The sequence below is a fragment of the Peromyscus maniculatus genome, chromosome 7, assembly GCF_049852395.1.
Source record: "Peromyscus maniculatus bairdii isolate BWxNUB_F1_BW_parent chromosome 7, HU_Pman_BW_mat_3.1, whole genome shotgun sequence".
Classification (NCBI taxonomy): Eukaryota; Metazoa; Chordata; class Mammalia; order Rodentia; family Cricetidae; genus Peromyscus; species Peromyscus maniculatus.
Window position 1 is genome coordinate 6,037,924 of NC_134858.1, and position 12,999 is coordinate 6,050,922.

The following is a 12,999-nucleotide window of genomic DNA, read 5'->3' on the forward strand; positions in this document are numbered from 1 at the left end:
CCCTCACATGCACACACCTGCACACACACATGCAGACCGTGTGTACACATGTAGGAACATGCACACATGCATGAACACATGTGTGCACACGCACGCACACACACACACACACACACACACACACACACTCATATCTACACATACACACAAAATAACACATACAAAGAAAAGGTATAATATAATATGTTTTTATTTTCTCCCTTCTTTTCCAATTCAGAAATAGATGATAAATTTCCCCAAGAGAAAGAAATAACATGTGTTATATATTTCTTCCCCAGGTTTCAATAAAGGCAGATGCCATGAACATCAGTTGGGAGCTAGGTGGCATCTTGTATTGGGGTTTTATCTTTGTGACATACATCCTGTTAACTCCTGTTGGATATGTGTGGGTAGACAGCCCAGTAATTTAATAGATTGCCTAGTTATAGACTTGCAGAGTCTATGTTACATTGGACAAAGGGGAAGCAATGATGTACAACCTGAGCCACCAAAATAAGGAACAAGCAAATAGGCCTGAGCATGGTACTATCTTAAAACCAAAATATAAGCTGGGAAAGATTATTGGTAGAAAAGTAGAGGCAACAGACATTTTACTGGGTTGTCACCCCCAAAGTTCAAGGCTATATAGATTTCCATAATAAAATTGGGACAATGCCAGTCCACTTATTCTTGGCTTTTTTTTTTAAACCTGAACATACACCAGGTGATGAGGTCCCTTACATTCTTAATGGCTGGAAGTTATAGGCAAGCATTGTACCACAGAGGCCATGTCTGGGTTCCATGCACTGTTTTTAGGCAACTCTTGTTGGGACTGCATGACTGTGCTGTTCCTTTAGCCAAACAAATTGCATAGATACTAACTTGTAACCACCTTAGGTTATGTTGTGTCCACTTCGTGGTTCTAATGGCCCAGCATTTATTTCCAAAGATGATCATAATTTAGAATGGACTGAGCTTCCAGATATTATGAAACAATTTAGACCATTTGTGTATCCATTCCAATCTTCTATGGGTGCCCACTGGAGTGACAGATGACGGGTGACATGGGCTATGTCAACCCCTTAATGTTGTAACTTTATGTCAGTGTGTTCAACTATCAGAAACACCCCTTTCCACTTGAATTTAAATGCTGGACTACCCAGCTCTGCCTGTCTTGACATAAAAATTGCATTCAATATGATAATCACAGCTTCCTTATTTAGGTGTAAACAGTTGTTTGAATGTTTATAGCACTTACCATCACCTCATTGAGGCCCTGAAGCCACAGGTGAGGTCTGTCCCATTTCCAGGATGCAATGGTGGCCAGCAAGAGGCTGGCTGTGGGGGCATTAACTTGATGCCCTGTGTCTACCCTTTGACTTGGAGTCTTTACCACTTGTGAGTAACTTGTACTTTTTCATTTTTTAGGGCAACATAACTATTTATGTGCTGGAAGAAATGACTGCATTGTTGATAAAATCCGCAGAAAAAACTGCCCAGCATGTCGCCTAAGAAAGTGCTGTCAGGCTGGCATGGTCCTTGGAGGTAATGTTGATGTTTTCATCAATAGTATAGTGTCTTATAACATGGAGTCAGAAGAATCCCTTTTTTTATTCATCTTTATTTTTATTTTTTCTTGTTTATTGATGATGAGCATTCATACTCCAGTTTGAAACAACCAACAATACAATCCTGTTAACTCTGGAGACTTTGAGCATGCTGAGTTCTGTTGGGAGAGGAACCCCTCTGTCTCTGCTGTGTATCAGTAGACTTTATGATAGGGCCTGGACCTGTCTGTAGGCAGTATGGGTTGGAGTCTAGGCTCTGCCACTTACTACTTATGTGATGTTAAATAATCCACCAATCCTTTGGGGGCCATTAAGCTTTTTAACTATAGAATGAGAGTCCAGAGGTCTCTTTGAGCTCAGAACTTGACTGTGAAAGTTTGTGAGATGCAAATTAAGCAATGACTAACTAACCAAGTTTACCACCATGCATAAAGAATCCATTTCATGGACACGTTGTAGTAACTCCCTACTGTATTTTTGTTTTTAGGCTCTTATGGCTTTTAATAATATAGTAGTAAATGCACTAAAGTTGGACCTGGCAGATGACTGAGTAGGTAAAGGTATTGCCACCAAGCCTAATGACTCAAGTTCAAACTCCAGAGCCCATGCGGTGGGAGGGGAAAACCAACTTCCCAAATTTCTAGTCTGTCCTCCATATGTGCAGCATGGTATATGTGCAGCCTGTGTGTGTGTGTGCTCCTTCATGCATGTGCATACATGCACACACACACACACAAACACACTTAATGAAATATATTAAAGTCATGAGTTAGACAGATAGTAAAATGCTTGTCTTGCAAGCATGAGTACTTGAGTTTGATCTCCAAAATCCACCTTTTTTACAGGACTGTGTATGGAAATACTAACTTATGACCCAAGTTCTAGGGAGATAAAGACCAAAATTTCACTGAGGTTTGGTGGCTAGCCAGTCTAGCCTACTTTACAAACTCCAGGGCTGTGAGCAGACTTTGTCTTCACAAGAGAAAATAGAGGAATGACACTCATGGTTGTCCTCTGGCCTCCACAACCACATGCACAAGAATGCGTGAACACTCTTAAACATACACATGCTCTTATACACATACACACAAACATACCAGAGTCAGACCTTAAAATAACAGTTGTGTTTATTCTTTGAGAATTTCATATATTTTGGTCATATTCATTCCCTCCATAACACTTCCCAGGTTTCCCCTCACCTCCCTACCACACAGCTTCTACCTCTTTCTCCCTTCCTCTCTCTCTTAAGACTAAAATGCCATGGGATCCAGTGTGTGCTGGCCGACTCCTCCTGTGCACAGGGCCTGCCGTGGAGTGTGGTTGACAGACTCAGTGTCATTGCACTGGGAGGGGAGAGTCGTAGCCTACACACGAATGTCTAGGCATCAGTCTTGTGTGTGGAGAAGACCTGTCAGAAGCACAGGAGATATATATTACGTGTTGAGATGAAGGGCTTCCTTCTTCCCAGAGCCGCCTAGAGCAAGCTTGCTTGTATTCCCTCAATGTTCCACATTTCTGCCTTTGGGAAATGTTATTTTTAGACCAATATTCTTCAAATTTAAAACCTCACCCAAGTGTTATTTCCTCCCTAAAAATTTTGCCAATGTTCTTGGGTAAAATTAACACCCATTCAACATTCTGGCCACTTTGCCAAGCTTCAATAATTCACTGAGCTGCAACATTCCTAGTATTTTATGGTTTTATGACTAAAGACTATTTTCCCCCAAGTGTACGCCCAAGTCTCAAATGTGTCCATACAATGCCTGGTTGGGGAGGTGCTCAGAAGGCAGTGACTACACCAGTCACCCATTTTCAATACTTCTCAAGTCCTGCACCTCAATTTCCTCCTCTTTCCTTTTAGCTTTGTCCTTAACAGTCTTGGTGTCCTCCCACATTTTAGAAAGCCAGGACTTTCTCACAAGTCACACTTCTTGCTGTTGGAGCTGCAAAATGGACTTGGAGATGCTGTGGCCACTCCCTGGCTCCATTGCTGTTTTTTTTTTTTTTTTTCTACAGCATGGTTGCCTTAGAGAACACCATGGCCTCTAATTCCATGATCCACTTCCATCAGGATTATAACATTGTTATCAATTCTTTGACAATTTCATAATGGATTTTGATACTTAACCCCTATTCCTCCCCCAACTCCTCCTAGAACTACCTTACCCAACTTTCTCTCTGTCTGTCTGTGTCTCTGTCTCTCTCTCTCTGTCTCTATCTCTCTCTGTGTCTTTGTCTCTCTCTCTGTCTCTTCCTCTTTCCCCCCCTTTAAAATGATAATTCACAGAGTCCAGTTGTCACTGCCCACATACTAATGGGTATGGGGTGGGGGTCAGCCACTGGAGCTTGGTTGACCCATCCATCAGGAACTTTAATCTGGGATTCTCCCTTAAATTCCTTTAAAGGATTCTTCCCTTTGACCACAGGTTAGAAATAGAGTTCAGGCAGAGTATTCAGAGTATGTCTGATGATGTAAGGTCAACCTAGAGAGTCTCATGCTCTCTCATCATGTTCTTGAGCTCTGCCCTGTCATCCAAGCTTGTATAGTCTTTCAATGCCCTCTCTATACATACATCTTGTCAGTTTACTCCATTATTCAAGCCATACCCTAACACCTCCAGAATTACCACTATATTTTCATAATTCTGCATTATCACTGTTTTAGCTTAGATTCTTCCATCTTCTGATTTCTTTTCTCGCCTCTCTTCCTTTCTCTTCCTTCCTAATTTTCTTTCTTTCTGCCTACCCTTCACTCCTATTTTTTCCTCTTTTTTGATAACAGCAGAAAATAACATTTCTCACTGTATGCAATGCTTGTCTTGCAAGCAGGGGGACCTTGAGCTTGATTTCCAGAACTCACCTTTTTAGAAAGGTTGGGCAGGGTGATTCCAGTTCTGGGGTGGTGAAGATCAGCACATCACTGGAGTGTGATGGCCAGCCAGGCCAGCCTACTGGGAACACCCTGGGGCTGTAACAGACACTGCCTCACAAACTCTGGTCCTCCTGGGGCTTGCACTGTGCACTGAGGTCAGTGACACACATACCAGAGGACAAAGGCTCTGTGAACACTGCTGAGCAGGTAGATATATGCATGAGTGTCAGGGGGACAGCTTGTCCCTGAGCCTTACAGCGGTCCACATCTTCATTTGACTTAGCTGTTTCCTGAAACAATGAGTTTGGTAGTGATAACTTTCCTAAAACAGAGTGAATACATTCCGAATGGCTTAAATGTACATTCAATGTACTGCCCCAAACAGCGTATGTAGCAGAAGTGGTTTTACTCCTCCAGGGGAAGAATGGATTAGGCCAGTGTGGTTTGTGTAGTGTGTTACACACCCTACTTAGAGCTGCCCTTGCTGTTCTACTCACAGAATAGTCTAATCTCTACTAAGATGACCGAATTGTAAAAGGTGTGGGTCTGAGTCTATAGAACATGGGGCAGAGTTCACCAGGGGAAGATATAGAGGAGCCAGGAGTGTACCATATCGTTCCTGTGGCCTGGTTTCAGGAGGGCTAAAAGTGGGGAGAGAAAGGAGCAAGATCCACCTGGGCCTGCTGTGAGCCACTACTGTGGTGCCTCTCACCCTTCAGAGCTCCTCTAGTCAGTGGAGCCCAGGTAAGCATGGACTTCCTCTACAAACTAGTCTCCTTCACATGCTGATCTTTCCAGAGCTTTCTCTACTCCCAACTCTCCTACCTCCACAGGAAGGCAGCACACTTGACCCGCATGCCACACAGTATTATACTAAGAAGGATAAGGAGAAAGTGAATTCTGAGAGATAGGGCGAAAGTTTCCAAGAGCTCTGGAATGTGAGCTTTATGAGAGGAAAAGGAGGATGGTGTATATAAAGTAAACTGTGTATATCTGAGGAAGTACAATGTTGTACAGCTTGACAAGGATTTTTCTAGATGTAAGTCAGTGGAATGGGAAGAAGTGAAGCCTGAAAGTGCGTTGGAACAACAGGAGTCTTGAGTTTGAACTCCAGTCATCAAACAGTATAGAAGTGATCTTTTCAAGCCAACCACCCTTGGTCTGCCTGTGAACAAGTCCCTTTTTCACACTCAGCCCATCTTCCATCCCTGAAGTACTCTTTCTCTCTTCCTCAATAATGTCCACCACCCTTCTGAAGCCTGTGCTCTGGGTCACTCCATCTGTGTGCATGTGGTTTGCTTCTTCCTGCACACTTTCTCTGCACTACTCATGAATTCTGACTTACATTTTAGCATAAGTTCAGAGGTAACATTCAACAGAGTGGATAGCGTCTAGCACACACACACACACACACACACACACACACACACACGAGAGAGAGAGAGAGAGAGAGAGAGAGAGAGAGAGAGAGAGAGAGAGAGAGAGAGAGAGAGAGCAAAAGGAAATGGAATGTCAGTGGAAGATTTCTTCAGAGACCAGAACATGGGGAAAGGAAGGATTCCATGCCATGGTTACATACCAAAGTAGTCACAGATTAGAGGAACACATTGAACTAGTAGTCTGTTGGCCAAGCTTCCTTGTCGGTGCTTCTGTTTGTCTGTCCCTGACTCTTGTTTCTTATTGTGACCCTGTGTCCCCGAGCTTCTGAAATCATAGAGAAGTTAACCTCTTTGTAGAGCATGCCTCTGTCAGTGAACTACTTCTCTGTGCAATGGCCTTTTGAGAATGAAGGGAAAATATTAATGTTTAAAATGTGACAAAGGATGAAATGAGAACTTCATGGATTAGCCAGCATGCAGGTTGGTTCTCCATTTTCCTAATGTAATATGCAAAGTAGCCAAAACAAACATCTAGTCTCCTGGGGATGTGGATATAATAGTAAGAGCTTTGTTACATACTATCTAATGCATAAACTCAATTAAATAAGGATTTGTAGATTAAAGACAGGAATTAATCCTTTAAGGTCATATTTAAAGTATGTTTTTCTAAGTAGTCTCCACTGCTTATTCTGTGCATGAGTCATTACCACTAGAAACAATTAAATATATACTATTTTTCCTCTTAAAAAAAACACAGATGTTTCCAACAATGTTCCAAACTGATAGAAGTTGTTTCGACTTAGTTTATCTTTCAAAATAACATGTTGTCTTCAAAATAATTGAGTTTCATAGTGTGGATGGGTCATAAAGACTAACAATACAGCATTTTGGTTTGTTGGTATGTTTTTGAGTTTGTGTTTTAAGTATAACACTTAAAGTCTCTCCCTTCCCTCTCCCAAAGCCCCTTCCCTACTGTCCTTCAAATTCATGGTCTCTCTTTTCATTAATTGTTATCGCATGCATACATGTTTTTGTATATACATATATATTCCTAAATATAACCTGTTGAGTCCAAATAGTGTTACTTGTATGTATATTTTCAGGAATGACCGACCATTTGGCACCAGACCAATTGGTGTGCTCTTTCCTGGGAAAGACCAGCTCTCCTACTCCCAGCTTCCTTCAGTTGTCTGTAGTTCTTTGTGTGTGGAGGAAGCCTTGTGGGCTTTCCCCCAGCTCGTTTGTCATGTTCAGTGATGTCATTTTGGTTCAGCTGATGTTTGGTCAGTCATGTTGGTGGGACTTTATGGGTGTAGCATCTGATGTTACTAGGATACACAATCTCACAGCAAACTCCCTGATCCTCTGGCTCTTACAGCCTTTCTGCCTGCTCTTCTGCAAAGCTCCTAGAGCCTGAGGTGTGGGAGTATTTTGTAGATGTTCCCATTGAGACTGGGCTCCACAACTCTGCATTTTGGTTTGTTGCCAATTTCTGTAATGCTCTCTGTCTGTTGCGAAGAGAAGTTTCCTTGGTGAGGGGTAAAGACTACACCTAACTGTGGGGATAAAGACAAATGTTTATAGATTGCCATTAGGAATTATGCTGGTTTAGTAAATCAGTGGCTGTAGATTCTCTTCCAATAACCATGATTTTACTAACACTGAGTACTTAGTTAGGTTCCCAGTACCAGACATAGAGCATTTTTAGAGAGATAATTTGGGGATTAAAAAAATTAGTATATTTCAGGGCTATTAGAAAAATTCATTGAAATCTAGTGGTAGCCCAAGGACAGTATGAGGAACAAAAATACAACAATGGCCTACCTAATTATTTCAATAGTGGATCCACACAGAAGTTTATCAGAAAGAAGTGGTCAGTCACTTGGGTCTCCTGGGATTCAAACATAGCAGAACCTTTCTAAGAGTCATTGACAGGAATCTGCAGAACAAATAATCCAACTCATGTCACCCAGGAAGAAGGTCATTACTGCAAAGGACTAGACTCAGTGTCAGAAGAGCTTAAATTCAATTCCAGTTTCTGGCACAGAGAGGGCTATGCTTGTGGCTATAGAAGATGTGTTCACTTTTGATTGACATCTATCTGGGTAGTTCAGAGCTGGCTTCCTTCACATTAAGAGGAGGATACTGTGGAAGTAATCATGACTCACACACTGCTGAAAAAGGAGTTGAGCCCTCCTCTTCCTTCCTTCCTTCCTCTCCTCCCTTCTTCCCTCTCTCTTTCTTCAGTTACATTTGTTCCTCCTTCCCAAAGTTTCCCATTTCATATACAAACCTTTTGAATAAAGGTGACATATGAGAGGAAAACTTTGTCTAGGATTTAATAAAATCCTATGGGAGAATGTCAGAAGAAATATGGTTTTGACGTGTCAAGACATAGATTCTGCTAATGGGCTGTTTGTTCCTGTTTGCCCCAGTTACTGTTCTCATCCCAGTTACTGTTCTCATCCTGAGAATGATGATGAAGCTCTTGGTTTTTCCAGTGCCTGTGAGTCTTGTTTTTATGAATCACTTCTCTGGCTTTGCACAGGTCACAGTGAACTTTTACATTTAGTTCACTGCTGTGCATTACTGAGTAGAAAGATAGTTCCAGCCTTAAGGATGGTGATATATCTTCTCAGTAGGGTTTCATGTGTCTAACTTCTTTAGAAAATATTTCTGCATAATGATCTCTCTCTCTCTCTCTCTCTCTCTCTCTCTCTCTCTCTCTCTCTCTCTCTCTCTCACTCTGTGTGTGTGTGCACACACACACTTAGAAATGAATACAGTTCTTTTACATTTGTGGAAAGAATGCTAAGAAGCTACAAAAGTAACTAGCTCTTTCAAAAATAAAGAAATTTTTACATGGAGTAATTAGATGACTACATTACTAATTAAATGAATAAGTAATGTTTATTGGAATATTTCTATAGCTATGTTTTTGTTTTGTTTTGTTTTTTTGTAGAGAGTCATATACTCAGGTTTTTGAAAGCTGTGTGAGGAAACAGTTGCTGGACACTGCCCTCACCTCTCCAAGTAAGGGAGTCTCACTTCTCTTCATGTAGAGGATGATGTCCTGCACTGAAGAGGATGAGTTGTATAGCAAAAGTTTTATCATTGTCTTTGGCATTTCCCCTAGACTTCACCACCACACTTTTCCTGGAGAATCCCCCAAATCTGAGTTCAGCTCAGAAGTTTAGAGGCCTGTTCTGACCTTTTATTATTATAAAAACAACAACTGAAGCCATGTCCCCCTCTTAAAACAAGAATGGCTGTGGATGGTGGCTACCTCGTTTTTCTCTGGCCTTTGCCCAGTTTTCCCCTCACGAACAGTCTTTTCTAAGCTTTGAGCCAGCCTATCAGGAGCCCACACCCCTGATCTGGCTCTCCATCCACCTCCCTGAATTCTGCAGCCTTGTGTTGCCCTCAGATCACTGTCTAGGTGTGCCTGCTACACACCCTCCCACACATGTGAGCCAGAAACCCCCTGAGCATTTCAGTCTTGCATTTGTGCTTAACATTCTCCTCATTTCAGAGCTACTTTTTTTTCACTGCTGTCTAAAATTGCTTGTGGTATCTACCAGAACCTTCTGTTCTCCAGGTCCAGCTTGAGTACAGATTCAGGGATTCAAGTTTCAATTTTTCATGTAGCATTGAGTAATATAGACTTTTTAAAGTCAACGCTTGTAGAGTTGGACAAATGGTTGTGTCGACATCAGTGTCTCCTTTGAAGTGTATGTGCAGACACACTGTTGGGACTAGAAATTGTTATGTTGACATCAGCGTTTCCTTTTAAGTGTATGTGCAAACACACTGGTGGGACTCTAGTTCATTGGTGGATGCTGACATGAAAGTGAGGGATCAGGTGATATCAGGGCACCAGTTGTTGCTACAGCTTAGTGGGGCAGCGGTCCTGGCCTTGCACAGTGGTCATGGTGCTCTGCAAATCTGAACTCACAACCATCACAAAAACATTCTTCTGTAATTCCTTGCAAGTACTGAGAAGACACCTAAAAAGTCTTCCAAACTGGAGTCATGTGCATTTTGACATTCATGAGGTCAAAGGATCCTTACCTATCCTTAATGCCCCGTCCTTTTCCCAGAAGCTTAGGGATCTCATCAGGCTACATTTTAGCTTCTGACATCATGCTGGTGTTTCACATCCTACAACGGCATCAAGTGCCTCGTGTGAAGATCTCACACCATACTTTCAAGATGAAATGTTTCCTGCAGGGATGAAGAGAAACAGCAGCAAACTGGAGGGCATGCAGGTACACAAGGCAAACGGACTCATCTCAGAGCGGTATCGATCCTTCATTCTTGTTCAGTTTACTCACAGCTGAGTAGTGTGGGGACCACATCAAACAGCACTCCTCTACCATCACTTCCTGATTTGTTACCTCATTCAGGGAACACTTAGCTGTATCATCTAACCTCCATCCTTCCTTGTCCATTTTGTTATTATCCGTACCATTGCTAGTGTTTGTATACTTCAGTCAGTTCTGTATTCTAGTTCATCGTTCTTCTATGGGTTGTGTGCTTTGGTTTTTGTTTGTTTTATTTTTTGTTTTTCTATCTTAATGAGGATTTAAACAAATGGATGTGTGCCTGTGTGTATAATATGTGCATACATGTTTTCATATGTGTGTGTGGAGGCCCAAAGTTGATGCCTGGTGACTTTCTCAATCACTTTCCACTTAATTTATTCAGTTGAGATCTCTTATGAACCCGAAGCTTCCTAATTCAAGCAGGACTAGCTAGCCAGCTTGCCCTAGGAATCATAGTCTCTGCCTCCTAAATCTTAGGATTGTAACGGCCACCATGCCTGCCTGGAGATACATACATCAAGCTAGCTCCACAGACTTTGTGTTTCCTTTATATCAGATTTGTACTTGCTTCCTTCAGAAAATTGTCTTCTTCTTTGAGAGCAGCTTTTGTGTTCCTGTGTTTTTAATTATATTGCAAACAATAATTTTGATCCCAAAGTATCTATTTAACAGTACTATAGCATGTTGGCAAACCCAATCCATTTCTTGCCTTAAAAAGCAAATACATCCTACTTTCTTACATTTTTTTCACTGGTGGTGGTGTCAATATTCCATCTGGTTTCCATTGGTCACTCAAGACTTTTAATATTTAGCCCATTAGCATTCCTGAAAAAGCTAGCAATCAAGTCTCATACACTAAAGTGAGCCAAAGTTAGGGTTGACTGTTGACTGTTTTTTGCTGTTTCTCACTTACAGTACCTTTTAAATTTTGGACCATAGGCTCACATTCAGTAGAAGTTAGTCTTGTGTGGGTGGCCCTAGCTGAAGGTGTATCTCTTGCAGATAATTTACATTTAGCTATTCCAGACACCTGGAGATTACGTCAGTGAAAGACAGCCTTTAACATTTACTTTTGCCCTTGGTTTCTTACATCTTAGAAGAAGGATAATAACAAGCCCCAGAGCTCCGTGAGGGAGGCTTGTGATTATGAACTTGAGAGAGACTTTCCTTCACCACACACCAAGTGGAGAGAGAAAGAACTGCTTCATTTCCAGGCCCAATCAGTGCATGGAGATGGCCTTTATTTGAAACCTCCTGATGACTATCTGAAGTTTCCAAGAGTTTAGATACACACTAATATAGGTATTAATTTAGTAGCTGTTGGACAGTATATTACATATATTTATATCCTCAAATAATATTTACACACAGAAGCATAATCTTAAAGATAGTATGTATCTTTTTAAATAGTAGAAAAATCATGTAAATGAGTAAAACCTGTCTGTCAGTTGAAGATTCTGTTTACCCTTAGAGGACAGTACCATACATGTTTTGATTTTAGAAGTGACTTGATGAACTGCTCAGAATAGAGTCTACGACTCTAGGAGCATGCTGAAGTTACAAAAAGTGTTCACAAATTTGACCTACTAAAGAAAAAGGATAGGAATCTGTGTTGCTGAGGAAGGGGCAAAAAGTAGGAGGTGAGGATCAAGTACTGGCTGTGTGTGTTCCTTCTTCAACTTCCCAAATCTTCATTGACCTTTTCTGGAAAGAGGAAATGTGTAGCATTGCCTTTTCTCTGTCCCCTAGATCCACACATTGCCTTGTAGGTGTGAATCCTGGTGACTAAAACCTCAGGAATCTATAGTTCTCTTTTGTTGATGAGCTGCTGTTTCTTGTCAAATATATTTTTCTTAATGCTTGAAGTTGAGGGAATAACTTTGTCAAGTTGTAGCTCTGCCTGGTCCTGTTTTTCTTGAGCAATGATAAACAATTTCTATCGGAAAACTCGAGTCTCTGTAGAAGCTCTTGCCTTAAAGGCAAGCTCCCTTGTTCCTTCCCCTCATGGTTCCTGGTCAGTATCTGGGTGTTGTACTTGTCTGCTTCTATATCCATCATCTTTCCTCCATCCACATTAGTCTTAGTCCTGCAAAAACCTAATTTGGTAAGTATTCTCATCTAAATTCCATGTTGCTGACATCGTTTCTTACACTGACTATTTCTCATGGAGTTTTTCCAGCTGTGTTCTTAAATTCCCAATGGTCCCATTGTTTGCTCTGCCACCTCATTTTGCCTTATTCTCATTTGTAGTTTTTTTTTATTTGTTTCTCTTCAAATTCTTGAAACTTAGGTGCCATGTATTGAATAATGTAGGTAAGGTAAAGGTGCCTCTTCTAATTGAACACAACTCACCTAAGACACTAGATGCTACAGTACATGTGAGTGTTGGAGGAAATACATGAACAAAGAAATGAAATATAAACACAAGGAATTTTCCTTCATCTCTCATTTCTTTCCCTCCAAGTATCAAAAATAACTAAGGGCTACAGACATGGCCCATGAGTTAAACTGCTTGCTCCATAAGTGTGAGGACCGGAGTTCAGACATCCAGGATCCATGTGCATGCTGTGAATATGAAGCAACCCTGCTGTAATTCCAGTCTCAAGTTGGCTGATGAGACTTGTCATATATCATCAAGCTCTGGGTTCAACTGAGAGACCCTGCTTGAGTGAACAGGCTAGAAGAGCAACTGAGGCTGATTCTCCATGTCAACCTTGGGCTTCCATATGCCTGTACACATACTTGCACACACACATACACACACACACACCTTTACACACACCTGTACACACACACACCTTTACACACACCTGTACACACACACACACACACACACACACACACACACACAACAATGGATAAAGGAGAAAAGTAAT

The 12,999-nt window shown here is 41.4% G+C and overlaps 1 protein-coding gene across 2 annotated transcripts in view; it reads left to right on the forward strand.

The window, feature by feature from the left end:
• The window catches only part of Pgr (progesterone receptor), an 81,869-nt gene that overhangs the window by 26,362 nt on the left and 42,508 nt on the right, over positions 1–12,999 (forward strand). Inside the window, exon 3 of one of the 2 annotated variants that reach the window (XM_006983778.4) lies at positions 1,408–1,524. The exons of the other annotated variant lie outside the window; for it this stretch is intronic. Coding sequence (XP_006983840.1) covers positions 1,408–1,524 — 117 coding nt within the window. The remainder of the gene's footprint in view (positions 1–1,407; positions 1,525–12,999) is intronic. 2 annotated transcript variants of the gene reach the window in all.